The 22845-nt window shown below is 47.1% G+C and overlaps 2 protein-coding genes across 2 annotated transcripts; both read right to left on the bottom strand.

The window, feature by feature from the left end:
- taok2a (TAO kinase 2a) lies at window positions 1–15629 on the bottom strand. The gene is made up of 20 exons (XM_070981713.1): window positions 15112–15629; window positions 10389–10529; window positions 7837–7908; window positions 7595–7696; window positions 7014–7059; window positions 6831–6927; window positions 6182–6295; window positions 5924–6015; window positions 5700–5793; window positions 5200–5281; window positions 4936–5106; window positions 4348–4557; window positions 3975–4103; window positions 3353–3589; window positions 3139–3267; window positions 2715–2918; window positions 2364–2603; window positions 2004–2216; window positions 1480–1662; window positions 1–1155 (listed from the first exon to the last, which is right to left on the bottom strand). Exons 2-20 carry the CDS (start codon window positions 10518–10520, stop codon window positions 259–261), a joined length of 3444 nt encoding a protein of 1147 aa, XP_070837814.1. The 5' UTR covers window positions 10521–10529; window positions 15112–15629; the 3' UTR covers window positions 1–258.
- A 1131-nt stretch (window positions 15630–16760) lies between these two features.
- LOC139343968 (heat shock 70 kDa protein 1) lies at window positions 16761–20103 on the bottom strand. The gene is made up of 2 exons (XM_070981832.1): window positions 19954–20103; window positions 16761–18880 (listed from the first exon to the last, which is right to left on the bottom strand). The coding sequence occupies exon 2, from the start codon at window positions 18861–18863 to the stop codon at window positions 16944–16946; it is 1920 nt and encodes a 639-aa protein (XP_070837933.1). The 5' UTR covers window positions 18864–18880; window positions 19954–20103; the 3' UTR covers window positions 16761–16943.
- Window positions 20104–22845: the final 2742 nt, after the last annotated feature.

Here is a 22845-nt window from a genome sequence, read left to right as displayed (position 1 = left end):
TCTGCTGCTCGCTGGGCCTCTTCCTCTCTTTCCGTCAGGACACTTTGAGCCCTGAACTCTTCGGGAAAGGAGACATTAAAATTTACACTTTTAAAACCGTTTTTTTTTTCAGCTCCCTGAAGCCTCTGAGAACACGCCGGAAGCGTCTCCGTCTCGGTCTCGTGGGCCCGGTTCTGCTTCTGTTCTGCGTTCTCTGTGGAACCTTCACAGAAGCAGAACGACGCTCACGGCTCGAGCGGCGAGGAGACGCCGGCGCCTTCACGAGTAGGAGAGGTGAGAGCCGTTAGAGATGTGAGAAGTGACCGACGTGCTCCGGCTCAGCCCCCCGTCGCTCCCCCCGCCTCCCGGCCCCCCGGAGGCCGTCCTCCTCAGGGGCTGGGGGCTGTTTCTTAGGGCCATCAGACCAGGGCCCCTGACGCTCAGGCCCCCGCCCCCGTAGCCTCCCTGCGACGATGAAGAAGAAGAGGCGGAGGACGGAGGGGAGGATGACAGGGAGATGGGGGGAGGCGGAGGAGGGGGAGGCAGGAGAGCCAAGGACTGGGAGGAGGCGTGGGAGGAGAGGTGGAGGTGGTGGTGATGGTGGTGGTGGCCCTGGGAGTGATGGGAGTAGTGGCCCCCTCCCCCCCCCCACTCCCTGGCCCGCTCGCGCTCCCTGCTGTCGCGCTCGTGGCTCTCGCGGTACAGCTGCGGCGTGCTCTGGTGGTGTTGGTAGTGCTGAGGGAGGTAGTGCTGCTGGTGATGGTGGGAGGAGGAGGACGAGGAGGCGGAGGAGTGGCCCCTGCTGCTCTTGTGCGGCTCGCCATCCCTGCCGAGGCCGTGGGAGGAGGCGACGGACTCGGCGCGGCCGAAGCCTCCTCCGCCGTGGTTCTGGCTGCGCCAGGACGGGGTGGACACCGAGTTCTGGACGCTGTGGCTCCAGTGGCTGCCGGAGCGAGGGACGGGCCGGGACGGCCAGCCGCCGGAGCCCGAGGAGGGGCTGGGGGTCGGGTAGCCCTGGTTGAAGGCCTCGGCAGGGATGCCGGTCAGTGCCATGTTGCTGAAGCCCAGACGCATGCTCTCCGAGTCGAAGGCCTCGATCTCGTGCGCCTGGCGCTCAAGCAAAGTCCGGATTCGCTCCGAGCGTTCGTTCTGCAGCGAGAGCATCTCCTCCTCGATCTGCCAAAGAGAACCACAGCGTCAGCGCTGACATCACCACGAGACAACAACACGGCGGCAAACACCAGCGAGCGAACGGATCCGTCAAAGCCGAGTCTTTACTCTGAAGGATTCGACGTCTCTGAATCTTACTGCTGAGACACTTTCAACACGTCTTCAGCTGAGACGTAACATGAACAGACAATCAGCAGATTCACCAACAGTGAAAAGAATCGTTCGTCACATCTGACATTTCTTCAAATTAAACTCATGCAGGATTTTGTTTTTTGGATTTTCTCTTCAAACAGTCTCACAGAGGACAGGTGGACAGTTGGTTGTTCGTACCCGTTGCTCCAGCAGCGCCCGGCGGATGGACACCCTCTGCTCCAGGTCCTTCACCTCCCGCTCGTGCTGGGAGTCGGTGTGGATCTTGATCTTGCTCTGGTAGGCGTTCAGCAGCTCCAGCTCCTGCTGCAGCTGCATCCGCAGCACCTGGTACTCGGCCTCCTGCGTCTCGTCGAGCCGCAGCTGTGGATCAAAAGGACGAGCGTCAGGATCGTCAGAGCGCCGTGAGATCACAGACGGTTTATTCATCAATGATGTGCAGCAAGCAAAACTATATCAGTTTAATCTGTTTGGTATCGACTAGAGGTGCAAATAACAGTTAAAAATATCCACGACCACATCTTCACGTCTTTTTTCTACTGTGTTTCTGCTCTGTTGAAAACTAAAGCTGCTCGTGACTGTTTGTACAGAGCTGAGATGTTTGTCCTGAGGAGCACTGAGGTGGTGCAGTGACGGTGCAGTGAAGGTGTAGTGAAGGTGTAGAAGGTGTAGAAGGTGCGCGGGGGTTTCCTTGCCTTACTCACAGCCTGTGTGGACAGCATGTCGTTGATGGAGTGGTCGTACTGCTCGGCCAGGATGGCCAGCTTACGTGTTTGTTCCTCTTTGAGGCGTTTGAGGACGGCCTTGTGGTCGGATTTGGGAGTGCTCTCCAGCAGGTGGTTCCTCAGGGCTTTGTACTGACGGGTCTGGATCTTACAGGTCTCCTGGAACTGACGCTTGATCTGCAGCTCTTTGGACTGAAACGGGTTTTAAAGACGATCAGAATAATGATAATCACGTTTTCCACCAGACGTGAGAAATGATCTCATGATGTCATCATTCTGAGACCTGAAGATAATCCTTAAATCACCCCCCACCCCCGACCCCCCAGGTCTCCCACATACCTTGAGGCTCTTGGGCTGCTGCCGGACCTCCATGGCGTGTTTCTGTCGAAGCTCTTGCTCGCGACGCTTGTTGTACTCCATCTGATTGGTCAGCTCGGTCTGATGCTGCGTTCGGATCAGCTCGGCTCGGGTTCGCTGCACTGAGCCCAGCTGCCTGAACTCCAGCTCCTGGGTGGACTCGTGGTGCCGCAGCAACATGGCGCATTCCAGATCCTTCTGGGTCTGCTTCTTGTTCAGGTCCTGGTGGAGGACGAGACCGCGGTCAGCAGAAATCCAGGAGGAAATTTTAGTGAAACGACAGGCCTGAATTTGAGGATAGGGTTAGGGTTAGGGTACGTGAAGCTGCTGCACCTCTCTCAGCAGGTCCTGCTCCAGGTTGTGACGCGCCAGCAGCATCTTCCTCTTGTACTGGCGACACTGCAGCTCGTAGTACTGCCTCTGCCTCCTCAGCAGGCTCGCCTCCTCCTCCGCCTGCATCTGCTGCAGACACTCCTTCTGACGGATCAACCACTCCTGCTTCTCCCGCTTCGGGGTCAACTGGTTCTCATTCAGCTCCTGTTCAGACAAAGAGAAAAGAAGAAGAAGGTCGATCGAAGCAGTGGAGTGCAGCCGCAGCCAATCATCCGACACCACATCCAAATGAGCTGCAGTGCTGAAGAACCGCATCCAGCGGACACGAGGGGACTGCTAACATGAGCGAGGAGGACGCTCTGGTCCGGGAGGATCCTCCTTTATGAACCCTGGTGCTGAATATGTGAGTCTGAGTTAGCGTTACCTCTTTCAGCTGCTCCTTGCGCTGGCGATACTGGCGTTTCTGTGACTCCAGTAAACCGGTCAGTTCTTTCTTCTGCTGGCCCAGTATGTGCTGCTGGAACTTCTTCTCTTCAGTTAGAGCCGCTTTCGTCTGCAGGAGGACACAAACACATAGCGTTCATGGTGCACAGCGCGCTGTGTGAACACGGCGAGTCCGAACAGCTCGGCAGCCTCACCTCTTTCTCCAGGATGGCCTGATGCTTCTTCACCAGCTTGTCGGCTTCAGTGGAGAAACTGTTCCTCTGGTTTTCCAGCTCTTTGTCCAGCTTCAGTTGGTGCTCATCCATCTCCGCCTTCAGCTTGTTCTCCAGCCCCATCAGCTGCTTCTGGTGCTGCCGCCTCATACGTTTGTAGCCGGACATCTGCTCTCGCAGCGCCGAGCCCTGCTCGTGCTCCTGGATCTGACGGGTTACCTGGAGGACGAACACCGATGTTAAACAGAGACAGAGTCAGCAGACGTGGCGCTGCTGGCACACAGACGACGCTGTCCATGATGTCTTCCTGACATCTGAGGCTGAACCGTCGGGGTCAGGGATCAGGGATCAGGTCACTCGAATCAGACTGAGCTGTCAGAGTTTTACCTGAAAACATCTTCAGACTTCTGCCCCATCAACACAATGACCCGACTGAGACGCTCAGGAACAACGTTTTTTTAACGCTGATAAAACACAAGAATAAAGTCGCAGACTTTGATGTAGAATTACAATCCTGATTGGCTTTGTCTCAGCTCTGAAACGGAGCACTAAACAAACCTTTTGATGAACTAATAAAGCGACAGGCTCTGCAGAGTGAACTCACCAAGGAGGCGGTTCGGATGGTGGCGAAGTGGTCACGGTTGCGATAGTAAGCTCGGCGGCGTCCAGCTGAGGGAGCCTGTGGTTGGTCCATCTCTGGCTGGTAAGGGTCATCGTAGATGTTGTCCTGACCCTGAGGAGGAGGAGGAGGAGACACACAAAACACCTTATGAGTTCAGGTGCCTCTTTTCTCCTTATTTGACTTGACGGTCACAGGCCAACGTGAACTTAATGCTTTCAGATCAACGTCCCACATTTGCTAAAAAGCTTGAATTCCTCATCAAACACACGTCTGTAAACGATGGGGAGCATGAAGCAGAAGGCCTGGAGCTGGACAGCACAGACCCCCCCTTGGGCCGGGCCGCGGGGGTCTTTACCGTGGGCCGGTGGATGATGGAGCTGTTGGAGGTGACGGTGTGCTCGCCCTCCTGCATCATGGCCATCTCGCTGCTGCTGTCGTCGGAGGCGTCGGCCAGACTGTTGACCGAGCTGCTCTGAGAACTGGCTGAGATGGACATACTGGGCACCGACTGGGAGCTCTCCATGCTGTTGACTGTGCCTGTCCGCAGCAGGTACTGCTCCACCTCCTGAAAACACACACGTTTTGGGTCACACACCTTCAAGTTTTCATGTTTTGTCGACGTGCTTCAGGTCTTCTCTTGTGTGGTGTTTTTTCATACACCACAGACGGACAATTAGCATTAGCTTATCGTTTCATGTTCAGGGATAGAAAAACATTGAAAAGCTGCCTTTTCTGCTCCTCCTGCACATCGATAAACACAGGAACTACATGAAGAATACAAAGTCTAAGTTAATACTCTAATTTTAGCATTTTAAGTCAAGCAACTTTCTGAATTTATTAAAAATACATCTTTCATTTTCCTCTTCCTCCTCCCACATTCATTCATTCCCCTTCCTCCCCACTGCTCATTCAGGCTTCATCTTCCCCTCTGCCCGTTCCTGACCTCCTCATCCTCCCCTCCCTCGGACACCGGGCCGTTCTGCTGCGTCTCCTGAAAGAGGATCTTCTTCATCTTACGGTACTGCAGGTTGTCCAGCTCCCGCACTGCATCCTTGGTTCGTGCGATCAGGTCCATGATCACCGTCAGCGGACGCTCGCGGCACACGAAGCGATGCTACAGGACGGAGACGACAGATGAGCACGACGAAGAGCAGGTATACGTGTGTGTGTGTGTGTGTTTTGGTGTCACTGGATGAAGAGTTCTCACATTGAGCTGCACGTCCGAGGTAGGCCGGTCCTGGGGAATCTTCTGGAGGCAAGAGTCAACAAAGTTGCGGAAGGAATCAGACCTGCAGAGAAATAAGGGAATATTTATTATCATTATTACTATTATTTGTGACATTCTTTATTTAGTCGTGACAGATTAAGACAGACAGGAAACAGGGAGAAAGAAAGAGGTGACATGCAGTGAGAACCAGGTAATTTGGCGAATGAGGAGCTCCGGGATGATGTTAACTTATGTGCTGAAAGACACTCACAGAGAAGATATAACAGTCTCTAACAGTCTATTAGCATTATCATAATATTATTTAAAGATTATTCAGGGATATCAGATAGTTTTCTCTCTGTGACAGTTTAAACGCCTCTTTGTCACACTGCTCGTGGAGTCACTCCTCTGAGCCTGCAGGAGTCCCCGAAGACAAACAGAAGACAGACAGAGGTATGAACGAATCAAGCAAAGAGCAGAGGAGACAGAGAGCCTCTCACCAGTGGTTGGACTGAAGGACGGGGCTTTCATTCTGAGCGATGTGATATAAGGCACTCATAGCATTCATGTTGAACAGCGGGGGCTTCCTCTCGGCTGTGGGGAGAGCACAACGTCAAAGACCTTCCTCTCATATAAACTGATGCCTGCCTGCGCACGCACGCACGCACGCACGCACGCACGCACGCACGCACGCACGCACGCACGCACACACACACACACACACCTAGCTCTATGCAGGTGATGCCCAGCGACCAGACGTCCACCTTGCCGTCGTACTGGCCCTCATCCATGGCCAGGATCACCTCTGGGGCCATCCTGATGAGGAAAACACAGCAGACGTCAGCGATGCTCAACATTTAAGACTCTTAGTGCTGGGACACTGTCTCTGCACGTTTATTGATCCAGAAAAACAACACATCGAAACATTTAAGACTAAAAGAAGACGAATAAAAATCGACTTGAGCTCTGCATGAACACGCACCAGTACGGAGTCCCCACGAAGGAGTTGGCCGGAGCCACGATCGAAGCGGAACCAAAGTCCCCCAGTTTGACCTGACCGGGCTCCGTCAGCAGGATGTTTCCCGCCTTCACGTCCCTACAGAAGACAAAGACACGTCGAGCACACACACAGATGCTACACGCAGCATTTTTAAACATCAACACACTGATTAACAGCGAGGCCTTGCAGCACAAACACAAACAAGCGCCCTCTAGAGGCTGCTAATGGTCTCAGCAGCACGTCAACTATTACACATCCAAGTATTACTGCAACACACAGGATGCAAACTGTTAGAGGAACAAGAAGAAGGACAAGAAGCTAAAGAATAAGAAGAAGAAGAAACAGAAGCAGAAGCATAAGAAGCAGCAGAAGAAGAAACAGAAGAAGAAGAAACAGAAGCAGAAGAAGAAGGAGCAGCAGAAGAAGAAACAGAAGCAGAAGAAGAAGAAGCAGAAACAGAAGCAGAAGAAGAAGAAGCAGCAGAAGAAGAAACAGAAGCAGAAGAAGAAGAAGCAGAAACAGAAGCAGAAGAAGAAGAAACAGAAGCAGAAGAAGACGAAGAAGAAGAAGAAGAAGGACCCAGTGTCATTGCCAGAAGGAGTAGAACGTGAGGAGGTGGATAAGACTTTACCTGTGAATCATATTGTGAGAGTGAAGATACGCTAATCCCTGCAGTGCACCATGGGTAATAGCAGCTATTTCTATTTCCTGGAGTGGCTTTTTGTGAACTGTAACATAAAGAGCAGAAGAAGAGTCACAACAGCAGCAGACTGAGAAACAACGAGGTGCGACAGTCTTCAGGCGTCAGACTGACCTTCGAGGAGGTCCGAGGCCGAGCCGAGGCAGTACTCCATCACCAGCTGAGGGGAAAGGTCAGAGCGCCGTCAGCACAACACAGGCTGGCTTTACGTTCACGTGTTACAGCGGTAAACAACAGAGGGGTGGAGGGATCCTCCGTTTACTGCAGTACAAGCAGTAATACCACGGTGGAGAAATATTATATTTCAAGTAGAAGTACAACAGCATTAGCATAAAAATACACTTTAAGTATAAAAACTATTCATTACTCCAAACCCTTCAGAATAATGTTCAACACATCAGAAATTATGTCTGATTCTGTTTTGTTTTACTAACCAGAACTGAAATGCAGTAAAGTAAAAGTACAATACTGCAATATTCTCTGTTTGAATCCCAGTAAACTGAACATATTTGGGTTTTGAGACATTTTTAATTTTTCGGACATTTGTTAAACGCGACTTTGCCTCTAAATCCAGACGGACAGCAAACGTGTGGAAGCATCAGAGCACCCTGAAGCTCATCAGGTCATCACGCTCTCATGTGATGAAGACGCGGATGATGGGATGCGTGTCGTCCCACTGACGCCGTCATACGTACCCATGCCGTGTGCTCCTTCAGGTAACAGCCCCGGTACTCGATGGTGTTCGGGTGGCGAAGCTTCTGCAGGAACTTCACCTCTTTGATGATGTCCTGCCATTTCTGCACACGGACACCAAGCACTCAGTCTGCATCTCGACTCACAGCAGATTTTAGCACTAAATGTCTGAGTTACCAAACCAGCAGCAGGCTTTAAACCAAAGATGAAGCCATTTAAAAGCAGTAGTTTCTTTCTGGTTCACCTCATTTGTCTGCTTGCCGCTGTAGGACATCTTCTTGATGGCCACCACCTCATTGTTGCGCACATCTCGGGCCTGTTGGACGACAAACACAGGTAACACACGTCAGACAGGTGCGGTGAAGAAAGCAGCCTCCTCAGAGGAAACAGGTCACTTTTTAACCTTCATACGTTTCGAATGAGCGCTCAGACAAACAGTCTGACTGATGGATTATTTCACCTCCCAGATTCATCCTGACGGTCTGGGATCGAGGCTGCTTCTCTTTAGGCCACAACGGCCCAACTTCTACCCTCAGTAGTGACCTGGTTACTGTTTATCCACCCTGAGACAAATGGCTGACATCTAGAAGCTGCACTGTGCACGCTCTGGTCCAACTGTGAACGGAGTCACTTTGAATATGAGGCTGCATCTCTGCATGTGAGGACGTCTCAGAGCCACCTGCTCTGCTGTCACAGGGATTTAAAACACAGATTAGAAACGCACACGCTCAAGAAACCAGCCTCATCCTGGAGAAATCACGTTTCTTAGATTCTCGACCCTGATTACAGAAACAAGGCTCACATTATGTTAAAGCTTAATGGAGAAACCAGCTGTAGCCTGTTTTTTTAATGCATGTCAACGACAGAATATGAACAGAGCACCTTCATCTTCAGTCAGTCTTCATCAGTGTTCATCTGTTATGACCTGACCACGGAGAGAAGAGGCTTTTCTTCTTCACATGCTGCTTATTGGCTCGTCTGAAGCCTCATTTAGCAGCTATTTAAAATAGCTTTCATTTGTTCATTTCATGTCATTCCTGCCGTGGATTCATGGCTTTTTATGAAGGCATGAAATATCTGTTTGGGCCACTTGGTGGCGCCAAAAGATCCGTCAAACATTTTCAGTGACACGAGAACAAAAACGTACAGAATGATCCATTTGACAGCCAAACTGCATGATTTGTTTTTTTTGGATAAAATACTGATATATTCTCAAATCTACTGCCAGTGCTTAATCCTCCAAAGGGCTTAATCCTAAATGCCAAGTGAGGATGGACCAGACGAAGGCTGTCGGTCCTACCACAGACTGTAAACAACTAAATGATGCATCACTACTGTTTCTACTGAGAAATGTTCCCAATAAATAAATAAATAAAAGAAAGTAATCAAGTGAAACCAGTCAGAAGAGACGGTTTGAACATTGAATAAGGCTCTTTTAAGCCCTGACTGATGTTTGCAGCGTTCATTTAAGGTCAGTTTGTCCCCTCTGACACACAGAGTGGACACAGTCTGAGCTCTGAGGAAACAGTATAAAGCAGTGGCACTCCTGTTAAATTGATGCAAATTGATGCACATCATCTATTTTTGTAGCACATCTCTGATGGCCTTTTAAGGATCGGCTGAAACTCAGACATTCAGTGTGGCAGTGAGAACACTGTGGAGGTGTTAGTCTACCACACAGCCTGAAGAATGAAGGTAAAATGAGATGCAAAACGTTCCCACTGTTGTCTCAACGCGACAGAGAGATTTCCAGATTCACAGGTACCTGATAATGATAAAGTGCAGATAAGACAGACTTCCTGTCTTCAGACACGGCTCAGGCCTCCTGGGCTCAGGGAGCACGTCTCAGGGAAATTCTTGAAAAATCAGATAAAGATCTAAACAATTAGACTTTCTTTAGCTCCGTATCGGCACAGAGTATCTTGTTGCTTTCTATGTGCAAACAGAACAGGAAGCTATCAACAAACAAGAAGAAGATCATCATCTGCATGTTGGAGCTTCTACCAGCTGAGAACACAGATTTCTCTGAATCCACTTCTGATTTATTCAACTTTGCTGCTCCTCGACAGTTGTTTCCCCCGGCTGGAGGACAGTTGACCAATTAGAGCATGATTAAGAACATCAGCCTGATCTTCTTGCGCAGCTTTCTGGGTGCATTAGTGACAAACAGGGAGAGAAACAAGCGTCTGGCACAGCCGCAGCAGCTCAGGAACAACTCAAACCCTGCAATGTGTTTAACGGTCGAAACGTTCAAATCACTGTCACTGACACCGCGGCTTCCTGTCAGCTGAGGAGGACGTCCGCGGGTCAATAAATCAGTCTGCGTATCAGTCAGGTTACAGCTGTCAGTTCGTTTCATCAGAGCTGCTCATCAGACAGTCGACAGCTCTGGAACACCCCCCCCCCCCAACCTGACATTCACACCCACTTCACATCGTGATTGGCAGCTGTGTGGAGGTGAGAAAGGAAGCAGGGCGCAGAGTACAACGTCTTCCAGGAGACAGTGTCTGAAAATGTGCTGTTACCCACAGGTTTAAATGGTGTCACCCCCCCCCATGACGGCCGGCTTCTCTGCCTTCGAGCGTGGCTGTTCAGAACAGGTATAAACACCTGGTCGGACAGCTCGCTCCTTTCTCTCATCACCTTGACACGAGCACAATGCTGAACGAGTGAAAAAGGCTGTTCGGTCTGATTTTCAGGTCACGTCTCGTTCACTGTCCAGACGTGTTGAGACTGAGCTGGACAAGAAGACAAACATCTGCAGTCAAACCTGGATGGACGTGATGTCCTACTCACAAAGTAAACAGCTCCGAAGCTGCCATGGCCGATCTCACGGAGGTCGGCGAACAGCTTCTCTGGATCGTCTTTGCAGAAGAGATCTGCCACCTCCGGGTCCTTGAGATTGCCCGCCCGTGCACTCGAAGGCATGGCCAGCGCCTGGACGAGCGGGGAGAGGACAGGTTAGCAAAGGAAGACAGCAGCGAGGACAGGACACACTCAGGTTATTCACTGTAAAAGAGTTCATATTATGTAATTCAATCACTAATGCAGCTTCAAATGTCTCCTCTTCACTGGTTCGTCCCAATCTGCAAGAAGAAATATGAGAACGTCCCATCATACCTGAAAATATCACCATGTTTTATTTCTGTTTACAGACACTGCAGATCTAAACAAGTCTCTAAACGCATCAGAAATATCAACCATTTCCTTGTGATGAGCTGAAAAAGATGGCAGTCTCTCCGGGTGTCAGAGCAGGGTCTGAATTTGCTGAAGGAAATACTCTTTGGTTTAAATTTGGATCGTGGACTGTGTGCCCATTTTGTTTTTGAAGGACGTGAAGCGTCTGTTTTCTGCTTCAGTTGGGCAGAAAACCATCTAATTAATGTGTTAAACATGCTGGAAAATGCATTCTTGTACTCTTGTTAAGTGACCCATTTGTCAAATTCCCTCATGTGCACCAAAGTCAGAGACTTCATCAGCTGATGTTCAAAATCAACGGTGCATGTCTCAAATATTCTGCAATAGTTCAGGAATGTCACAACTGGCTGCTTTCGGTCTAAATGTTTGGAGTTATCAAGGGCTCTGCACCTCTGTGCTGTTAGAAAACAGCCTTAATCTCCCACAGTTGATCTATCTGGGACAGTAACCGCCGACAAGTTGTGACACGAAGACATTCAACATTGAAAGGAGAAGCCGGGACGCTGAAACTGTGAAAGCCTGAAAAACTGGAGAGAGTGACTTCCAAACAGAAAGGGGATGTGGACGGCAGAGAGTGAGCGGGGGAGACAAAATGGCAGCTGGTTTCCACAAAGTGCACTTCAACATGAATGGATTTCAATTATTAACTGTTCAGTTTGGGCTGGAACTGGTAACATGGAAAGCATCGAGCCTGCGAGGACGAGGACGAACAGCTTCCAGAGACAGAACACGTCCAGGTCCATGAGCGGTCTGACAGGCGACACTCTTTATGATGCTAAGATGCAAATAATGGGCAATCTGCCAAAAGAGACCTTAAAACATATAAACTTAATGGAGATTTAGATTAAAATAAAAATACAGTTTATTTTACAAAATGCAGCCTCATACAGACTTCATGGTGTTACGATATACGTGTCTTTACTTGTTCTCTGACATCAATTAAAAAAGGAAAACATGAATACCATGCCCAATTTCAGGATTAAAAAAAACAAAAAACAAAACAACAGCTTAAGTGCAACTTGGGCTCCATATTTCTGTCCGAACCGAAGCGGACGCTGGTCACGTCAACTGACCTAAGACACAACCACAGCTTGCCAGGTCAGCCTGACTGCATGAGTCTTAACGACTGTCGCGCGTCCAACAGGCGAGCCCAGCCAACGTGAAGGAACCCCACACAAGCTTCATTTCTACATTTTTGTCTGAACCTGGCCGGAGCCGTCGGCTCAGGTCGGGTCCTCAGAAAACTGAAGCAGAGGCTGCTCGTTTCCATGAAGAACATTTCTACTGTCTCCCCCTTTCAAAGAATCAACCACGAAGGTCACCATGAGACCGTCGACAATATAAAGACTCACTTGTGAGAAAAGGCGCCGCGGCCACAAAAAGACCAACAGAACGAATTCAGAATGTCAGTGTGATGATTTTCACCATTTAAAAGTTAAGGATTCAACTTAAATAAACTGGATTAATTATGCAATAATGTTTGGTTACCATCCAACCAAAAACGATTGCTTTCATTATCATTTAAGCAGACAATTCTTTTCTCGATTAATCAAGTAACTGTGTTGTCTTAAAGGCCAGAAAACAGTGAATAGTTGTGATTCTAATTTCTCAGAGCCCAAAATGATGCCTTCCAATTTCAATATTTGGAATTTTTGTCTGAAAATTACTAAAACAATTCCTGCTGCGGAGGAATCCTCGTCAGATGAAGCAATCAACTGCTTGTTCTAGCTCGAGTAAAGAAAAAGGGACGATGTCCTTTTTAAAATCAATAAGAAAACAAAAGAATAGAAAAATCTGGGAAAAATGATCTTTACATACATTTAAGTACATACTCGACATGTGTGTTGTCTCATGTGTGAGCAGATCAGAGAGCAAGAGGCCTAACTGAGACCTCCAGTCCTTCACCATCCAACTCAAGTCAAAGATCGGTATAAACAGAGTAAATCCATGAAGATGAGCCAAGCTGAGTTTCAAATCAATCCATCTGATTAAATCAGCCCCCTGAATGTGAGCTTGGCTGCATACCGAGCCTAGCTTATTGACAAATGCAACTTCATTTTATAATGAGGTTAATGTAGCTGCTCGTCCTGAGTGTCAGCTGGAGCCCTGAGGAGAGCCGGCGACCTAACCAGGCCTCCGTGATTCAGAGAACGCATGAAAAGACGGCCTCGGGCTTCCTCTTTAATGCAGCACTGCGAGGCTCTTTCTTTTAAAGCACTGCCGTGTAAACGTGCTAGTAAATCTGTGCCAGACAAGGCAACAGATTCCCACCCTCCCACCCCCAACCCAACATTTCTTCAGAAAGCAGTGAACCAATTTCCAATCATGTATTACGTGGCGCTCAGCGGCCTGATGGCGTTCAGTCCAAAGCAAGGAAGCAGCCTGCAGCTATGGTCTACAGTCACGAGAAAACCAACCAATCTGAAACCTGTGAGAGAAAAATGTGTTTGTCCACAAGAAGAACAGCAAGTCTTTCAAATGAGAGGGAGAAATAGGGCATCCTAATTGGTTAAGCCCATATGATGTAACTGGCCCTGGTCTGGTCAGGGATCTTTATTATTCCATTCTTCTCTCACGTTTTCTCACTCGACACCATACATTTTCACAGCACAAGGAATTAACTGTAGCCTTCAAACGGGGTCGTGTTAACTGTAGTACGAGTCCAGATAAATGACCAAACGCTTTGGTATTCATGACTAAGTGGAAATATTCTGAAAACCCAAGTTCACAGACAGAGACATGAACTGGTCTGTCTCTACAGCTGTCCACCATTTTCTGACTCAGCTTCATGTCGAAATGCAAAAACCACCAAATCATTCACCATTTTCGAAATGAGGAGCCATCTTGCATCTATTTTTGTCATTTTCCAAGGAACTGGGCTGTCTCTCAAGTTTAGGCACACAACACTGGGGAAGCAAGTTTCCTCAACTTCCTACGTGGAAAAAACAAAGTCACAAAGTTCAATTCAGTTAAATTTATAGGCAGCATAAGACGCTAAAAACAGAGAAGGAAAAGGGAAACAGGGCCCAAGACAGTTGTTCCGAACATAAAGGAGTGACGTGAAGTTTGGAGCCCAGCGACCACGATCACGTGGCCTGACTGACTCACAAACAGCTTTGCATGACAGAGGCTCCTCGTTGTGAACGTGGGGAACGTTCACAGGAAGTGGCTACACAAACATTTGGAGGTGGCAAAAACAAAAACCCTCCAAAACTCAATTGATGTGATCTCTCGTTCAAAAACAACAAGAGGCTGGATCACAAGCAATGACGTACCAACAATTTTCACAGGGCGTGGTTCAGCCTTCAGAGAAAAGTTAATACAGCCTGAAAAAACCACAAACTGCACCACTAAGGACAATAAACAACCTCCATACTGCAAACTGCAAACTACTCATGGCTATGGAGGCATACTGAGTGGAAACTGAATACTTTTCCATGGTTCAATGCCAAATTTCATGCAGACATCTTCTTAAAATCAAAGTGAACCTCTCTGAAGTTGTTTAGGAGGGATTGTGGAGACGTGTGGCTTTAAAGCTCTGCACCAACCTGTGCCCCAACACGGAAAACTCACATCTATTGCGTTAACTTAGTTTGCTCGTTGCAGCATCTTAAATGCTCTCCAGGACATGCTGATAAACACCTAACCAACAGAAAGGAGTGTGATTCAGCTGGTTAGAAATGCTTCGGTCGCTCTCAGACATCACGTCCGTTAGCAGCTCTGATCAGATCTGAACGAGGCTCAAATTTGGTTTGTTGTGGCAAGAGTGACACAGGAAACTCCCAGATTCAATCCACCTGGATGCAATTTGCTGCATCACATAAAACAATGCCTTGCTTAGTCGTTAATTACTGATTTTATTAACGTGATCACTTTAGCAAATGTCGATATATCTTGAAGAGGAACAGGCTAACTCTTCATGACAGCAGTAGCGTTGGCTAATGTTAACCTCAATGGGTGTTCGCAGAGGTGATCCACAGACCCCCACACATAAATGAACTAAAACTACAGGACACTTTTCGACAATATCTGTCCTAATAGCACTCAGGAAGTCACCCTTTGTTCTCGATTTCTCACTGTATTGTGCCTCTTAATTGGCCATTGGGTTTGCAGAAAAATATCGTTAGTAAGTGAACAAATGCAGATGAAACGAGCCGTTAGAGCGAACTGAGTTAACGGTTAGCTGCAGCAAATGTACACTATTATTCATTTAACTGAAGGCCTCTGAAAACACATCAAAGACCAGTGGGCGTCCCCGGACCCACGTCTGAAAACCACAGGAATAAAGCAGCTAGCTAAACGTAACGGTAGATTTACTTACCGCGGCTTATTCTGGTTCCGCTCTGGAACGAAAAACAACTGTTAGCAGCCAACCTAGCGAGCCTCTATCCTCATAGCCCGGGTCTCCTCTCAGCAGACAATCAGCACGACGTTTGGCCCATTTCCACCGAAGTCCCTCCTGATTTCAGAGCAGCAGTGAAATAAATTAAAAGTTTAAAAATTATACGGCTAGCTTGGCTAGCTCAACCAGAAACTTTAAACTCACTCGTTGTCTATCTAGCGTTACTGGGTTACTAGCCTTAGCTAATTGGCTAGCTTAGCTTTGATAGCTTGAAAGCTAACGTTAACGTTAGCTATTCTACGGGGTGTGGCTGATATTTCTCCACGGTGCCACACTTCCAAGCATATTGTCCCGTCACGCCTCACCTTTTAAAAATATGCTCTTAAAATTCGTCTAAATATCTGCGCCCCATCCTGAGCTTGGACTTGTTTCTTACACCGTTTTTGTTCTTGCTAAATACAAGATGGCACAGACTGGTGGGGCGGGACTCAAGCGTTGACCGGAAAATGATTTGTTCTATTTCCTGTGAGGCTTCCGCTTCACAAATAAAAGGGTATAAATAAATCGACCTAGATAATATTAATAATCTGGTACAAAGGCTCCAAGGCTTGATTCAATGATTATTTTTTCCAAGACTCCGTATATGTTGGCCACATTTTACAGTGATGAGGCACAGCATTTAATTGTCTAAGTACTATGAAAATGTCCACTGTTCAAGGAGGAATAAAAATCCATGGAGGAGAGGACATGGTACAGCGAAAATGTGGTTTCTGTTAGAAAATTAATTCACAGGAAATGATATTGCCGTAAAAGAAAGCAGCTCTACCGGTCGAGACTCTTGATTGCGTTTTCTTTGTTTTCGTATTAAATAGGCCGAAGTTAGGCATTTTATAACAAAATGTTTCAGAACATCTCTGGAACCAAATGTCCACTGAAGTTTGGCAGAGTGACATATTACTGAACACACGTAACCTGGATAATGTCAACCTTAATCCTGAACTTAGATCAGTTTCAGTCTAGTCCACCTCTGTTTAGCCCTGGGCATTTATTCCTGAACATCCGGTAATGGTTATTGTCAGAGTAAACTCAGTAATCCGATTTTAAGGCACAAATGCAGAGGACAAAAATTAAATATTAGTTGGTGACAGCACAGTGTACGTTCTCTCATGAAATAGACAGACTCTTACATCACTGAGGTAAGATGACAAAGTGAGGCAAATTACATCTACACTGACATCTAGTGGCATGTCCACGTACTGCACTGCTTTATTTCTGACGCTCAAACTTTCATTCACATCAAGTCAAGATGTTCATAATTTACCTCTCATGGTCACAATCTACCTCATATTTTATAACGTGGAAAGCAAGAAATGCTTGAATTACATCTGGTCATGTTTAAAAAACACCTCACATGATTTTAGAATATGATGAAGGTTGTAGATGCAGGAGATAACTTTGAAGTACTCGTCTTTCTCCTCATTTTAACGTGCCGTACTGTTTGTTCTATAATCTCTGGCTGAATTTCCTGTTAAATCCTGATGACTTATAATATTTCCAAATGCATTGCCAACTCAACTGAAACTAATGCATGCACATGCAAGATGAAACCAGAAAACACATAAAAACTTCATTTAACAATCGTCTTTATTGCAAGATCCATTACTGCAACAATATAAAACCATATGGACAAACAATTCTCAACATCTCTTCATTGTTGAGTTTACACATTCTAAAAACAAGAAGAAAGACCAACAGAAAGGAGCTATAACATTCCATATTAAACCGTTAGTTAGTCCGTACTGAAGACCACTTCAGTCCACCTCCTCGATGGTGGGCCCCTGGGAGCTGGCTCGTGCCTGCTGCCCACAGCTACCTGCAGGCATTCCTCCCTGGTACAACTTGCTGATGACGGGGTTACACACTTTCTCCAGCTCTTTCTGCTGGTGTTGGTACTCCTCTTTATCAGCCAGCTGGTTGTTCTCCAGCCAGCTGATGGTCTCATCACACTTCTCAATCACCTTCTTCTTGTCCTCCTCACTAATTTTGCCCTTCAGGTTCTCATCCTGCACGCTGCTCTTCACGTTGAAGGCGTAGGACTCCAGCGAGTTCTTGGCGGCGATTTTGTCCCTCTGAAGGTCGTCCTCGGCTTTGTATTTGTCTGCGTCCTGCACCATCCTCTCGATCTCTTCTTTGCTCAGGCGGCCCTTATCGTTGGTGATGGTGATCTTGTTCTCTTTGCCGGTGCTTTTGTCCACCGCGGACACATTCAAAATGCCGTTGGCATCCACGTCGAAGGTGACCTCGATCTGCGGGACCCCTCGTGGAGCAGGTGGGATTCCCGTCAGGTCAAATTTGCCCAGCAGGTTGTTGTCCTTGGTCATGGCTCGCTCCCCTTCGTACACCTGGATGAGGACCCCCGGCTGGTTGTCAGAGTAGGTGCTGAAGGTCTGGGTTTGTTTAGTGGGGATGGTGGTGTTGCGTTTAATCAGGGATGTCATGACTCCGCCGGCTGTCTCAATGCCCAGCGACAGCGGCGCCACGTCCAGCAGCAGCAGATCCTGAACGTTGCCAGAGGTATCGCCTGCCAGAATGGCGGCCTGGACGGCGGCGCCGTAGGCCACCGCCTCATCTGGGTTGATGCTCTTGTTCAGCTCCCTGCCGTTGAAGAAATCCTGAAGGAGTTTCTGGATTTTGGGGATGCGTGTGGAGCCACCCACCAGGACGATGTCGTGGATCTGCGCCTTGTCCATTTTGGCGTCCCTCAGGGCTTTCTCCACAGGCTCCAGCGTTCCCCTGAACAGGTCGGAGCACAGCTCCTCAAAGCGGGCCCTGGTGATGGAGGTGTAGAAGTCGGTGCCCTCAAACAGAGAGTCAATCTCGATGCTGGCCTGGGAGCTGGACGACAGGGTTCTCTTGGCCCTCTCGCAAGCTGTGCGCAGCCTCCTCAAGGCTCTCTTGTTCTGGCTGATGTCCTTCTTGTGTTTCCTCTTGAATTCCTCCACAAAGTGGTTGACCATGCGGTTGTCAAAGTCTTCTCCGCCCAGGTGAGTGTCTCCGGCTGTGGCTTTGACCTCAAAGATACCGTCTTCAATGCTGAGGACCGACACGTCGAAGGTACCTCCGCCCAGGTCGAAGATCAGGACATTGCGTTCTCCCGACTTGCCTTTGTCCAGACCGTACGCGATGGCGGCCGCCGTCGGCTCATTGATGATCCTCATGACGTTCAGTCCTGCGATGACGCCTGCGTCTTTTGTCGCCTGTCGCTGGGAGTCGTTGAAATACGCCGGGACTGTGACGACCGCGTTGGACACCGTCTGGCCCAGGTAGGCCTCAGCGATCTCCTTCATCTTCACCAGGACCATGGAGGAAATCTCCTCGGGGTAGAAGGTCTTGTCCTCCCCTTTGTATTCCACCTGGATTTTGGGCTTCCCTCCATCTCCAACCACCTTGAAGGGCCAGTGCTTCATGTCAGCCTGCACCATTGGATCATCCAACTTTCTTCCAATCAGCCTCTTGGCATCAAACACTGTGTTGCTGGGGTTCAAAGCCACCTGGTTCTTGGCCGCATCCCCAATCAGCCTCTCTGTGTTAGTGAACGCCACGTAGCTGGGGGTTGTCCTGTTGCCCTGGTCGTTGGCGATGATTTCTACTTTTCCGTGCTGGAAAACACCCACACAGGAGTAGGTGGTGCCCAGGTCGATGCCGATCGCTACGCCTTTAGCTGCAGGCATTTTGGTCGTTTTGTGTCCTAAAGATGCAGAAAGTAAAATAGATGAGTAAATACCTCCAGCAACTATTACTGCTTTCACAAGAACAACTGAGTCAGTGTAAGAAAATATCTTCACATTACTTTAATGCATAGATGACATCAATGGCTTCACATTTAAGCAATCACTTTAAAATTCTCCTCTGTGTTTATGAGGCACTGCATGCTTTGGATCCCCACGATATTTCTGCTAAAGCTGCTTTTAGTTACTGTGGACCTGCCCTCTGGAACGCTTTGCATGATGAGCTGCAATCGATAAGAACTGTAACTTCATTTAAAGCTAAAATTTAATTTAATTTAATTTAAAATCTTTGTTCTCAGGCATGTGAATGGAGTGTTTGTTTTATGATCTGGTGTAATCTAAAACTATATTAGCATTGCACGATTAGGCATCAGCTGTGTCTTTTTGTCTCTGTCTCATTGTTCAACATCTGGGACAGCTGAATGCCGAAATTTCAAGAAGATGTTAATGATTCTGCATAATTACTAAAAACTATTTAAAAATACTTTGCCAGGACTGACGAGCACTGCAGCCTAAATTTGACAGTTATTCAGATGGAGTCTGGTGCAGTGTTTTGACGGCATGTTGTCGCTGTAGCTCAGATATCAAAACGTATTTTCACATAATTTGCACATTTAAATGTGACGTAGATTCAAAACAACGGATATTTCATTACAGAGCTGCTTTTTAAAACCAGTATCTTAAATTTAAACTCAAGAAAACTACAGCTCTGTACATTAATATCTACGTCCAACGCAACTAAAATTGATCTGTCACTGTGTAGTACAGTGATCCTCTGAATCCAGTGATCCTCTGAATCCAGTGATCCTCTGAATCCAGTGATCCTCTGAATCCAGTGATCCTCTGATCAGTTTTTCTAAAGGAGTTTGGAGAGACTTTCTTTAATGCCCACAGATATGTCTAATCCAAGGACGGATGTTTCTTTAATTCGCACATAAGTTTAAGGACATGTCAGTTCAGAGCAAAACTCAATGTATCACATAGCCGACGAGTCAAACTAACATCTTAAATTTAACCAAAGAAGCGCACTTACCCTCGTTGAAAGATGAGAGCAGAGAGGAGAAGAAGAAGAAGAAGAAGAAACCTCTGGGCTGTTATGTCGTTCCTCTGTCAGTTGTCTTGTAGTCTCAATAACGCTGACTTTACCCTCCATCATTATTTTATACTTTCTTCGGTCTCCTCTGGTTGTTTCGCGATGTTTCCTGAGTATGTCGTCCAATCACAGAGCTCGGCGCGTGCACTCGGCGTGATGACGTAAACGGAAGCGCGTTCTCAGAAGCTTCTGTAACTTTCTGGTGTGTCTGAGAAGCTGCTCGATGTTTCTGCGCGTTAAGAACAATAAAACACAATGAATTTAAAATCCGAGACCAAATACAGCGAATCTAAGCGAGCAAACAGAGACAGAAAACAACAATATAAATAATCCAGCAACACAATCCAATAAATGAACCCACAATTCAGGAGAAATTAATCACTTGGACACTAATGTTCCAGCTAAATATAAAACCACTCCTTCATTAAGATTACTCCAATGCCGACATTTTGAGAAGACGTTAATAGTTACTTTTAATTCAGAAAATGTGCTTATTAAGACAAGACATTTGTCAAACGACCTAAACAGCCTAAAATTGGGAGTTTTTCTGGGGAGTATTGGTGAAAGGTTGCTTTCTTATGAGAAATCACCCTTTAGCTGCATTTTATTTTATCCCAACGTTTTAATCCACATTAAAACAGTTTCCCTGGTTAAGATCTTCCAGAGTAACAGCAGACAGCAGTTTGCTGCTGTAATATGTTGTGATGCTGACGGCCATGAAGTAGATGAATTATGGTAAACTGAGGAACACTGAATGTCGTAGAGCTGTGTTTGAGATACAGACCATGGTCTATATCTCGATTTGTATATTAATTTTACACATACATATTCTTTGTTTCAGTTTCAAAAGCAACTTAACATGCAATCAATACTTTTTTTAATTTAACGCGTGATGTAAGCATAAAATCTATTTAAATATTCAAAGTATGAAAACAGGGTTCACGGTGTCATTCCTGGTGCTCCCAGCAGATGGCACCAAAGGACGAGATTTTCAAATCCTACAAATTTAAGAAAATCATTTAAAGAAGTGGGCCTGGACCAGAAGACCCACATCAAGAATGCTGTCATCTGACCGTCTGAGCACCGCGGCTGACTCCTCTGAGCCTTCATGAATTCGCCTTCGCACATCTTTCATTGATTTCAGGATGTTTTCCATTCAGATCAAGAGAAAGTTTCGAAAAAGACAGGACGTAACTAGAGGAACCCCGGTCACCTGACAGCCCCTCCCACCTACTCACCTGCTCAACCTTTCCTCATCAACCTCCTGCCTATGTGGTCATGCTAGAATCCAGACCTGGGGTCTCATTTATAAAACTTGCTTACGCACAAAACGGGGCTTGAAAGTTGCGTACGCAACTTCCTACGCAAAGGTTGTGATTTATAAAAATAAACTTAGCGTGAGAATGTGCGCACCGGTGCGCCAACTTTGATGCTTGCGTATGAACATTTTGGGAACTGGCGGTGCAGATGGTGACGTGGTGAATTGAAGCCAGATTGATCTCATACATTTAATGTCATCACATATCAGACTAATAGACCCGCGTAATCATAAACAGCCAAGTCTGCAGTCTTATACATGTGTTCCTTTAGTGAGCCGTTAGGCCTACTACTGTATGCTCAATGTTCATATATCATACTTCCATCTTCAGATGATACAGAGCGGTGGATGGCACTGATGGATTAGTATTAGTTGTGACAAGGTGTGTAACAATCATTCAATTTGCTGAGTAAGCATATAAACAGTGCGGTGACACTCGTGCGTAATGCTGCACAATGGATGCGCTGGTACTGCTGGAAGATCACGCAAATGTTAGGATCAGGATGGAGAGAAGTTTTAGGGACCACGGAGATTTCCTGATCCATGATGATAACTGGCTAATAAGCCGATTTAGATTCCCGAGAGTAGTGCTCTTGGATCTATGTGCTGAACTGGGCCCAGTGTTAGATAGACCCACCCGCCGGAACCGCGCCATCCCGGTGCATATCCAGGTGCTGACCACTCTGGGGTTTCTGGCAACTGGCTCCTTTCAGCGGGAATTAGCCGACAGGTAAGTGTTTGATATGATTAATATTATATAATGTTACGTTGTCTGTCTACAGCCCTTTTTGGGTGTGATATAATTCAGTTAAATTATGTCCTTAGGTCTGGGATATCGCAGCCATCCCTCAGCGCCATAATGCCAGCCGTTTTGGATGGCATTATAAAAATGACCAGTCGATACATCACTGCGGTGACGACGTGCTGCCACTCACTTTTTTTTTTTTTTTTTTTTTTTTTTTTTAATTTTATTTTATTCGTGATGCCACTACTATGACCACCAAACAAAATATCCTTTCTGGCCTCCACCTCACCCACAAGATTTCAGTCTCCGTAAAATTTCTTTTTCTTGTTTCTGCCATGATCGAACATAAATGCCATTGATCAGCAGGCACATTTATATGCAAAGACATTCATGAGGTACTTTGCATTGACCATTCATGGTAAAATGTGGGTGTGTCGGGGGCGGGATGTGAGGTGAATCCACCTGCGCAATCTTCCAGGTGGAATGTGATTTATAAAGGGAAAATTGTGTGCAGGTGTGAGTACGCACGGCTTTATAAATCCGAATATTTTTTGGCGTACGCCATTTTCAGCTTTTGGGCATACGCACACTTTTAGTATGGATTCTACGCAATGTTTTATAAATGAGGCCCCTGGTTCTACCTGCCTGACCTGCCTGTTTGACCTTCTTCCTCATAATCTGGATGCTTTTGGAAAGCACACAATAATCTGTGCTTTATCACTGACTGTTCGAGTACAGTGTAGAGGTTTAAAATGAGCTCCACCTTCAC

Source organism: Chaetodon trifascialis, chromosome 15 (assembly GCF_039877785.1).
Source record: "Chaetodon trifascialis isolate fChaTrf1 chromosome 15, fChaTrf1.hap1, whole genome shotgun sequence".
Classification (NCBI taxonomy): Eukaryota; Metazoa; Chordata; class Actinopteri; order Chaetodontiformes; family Chaetodontidae; genus Chaetodon; species Chaetodon trifascialis.
Note: the sequence above shows the minus strand (reverse complement) of the source record. Positions and strands in the feature narration are given on the sequence as shown.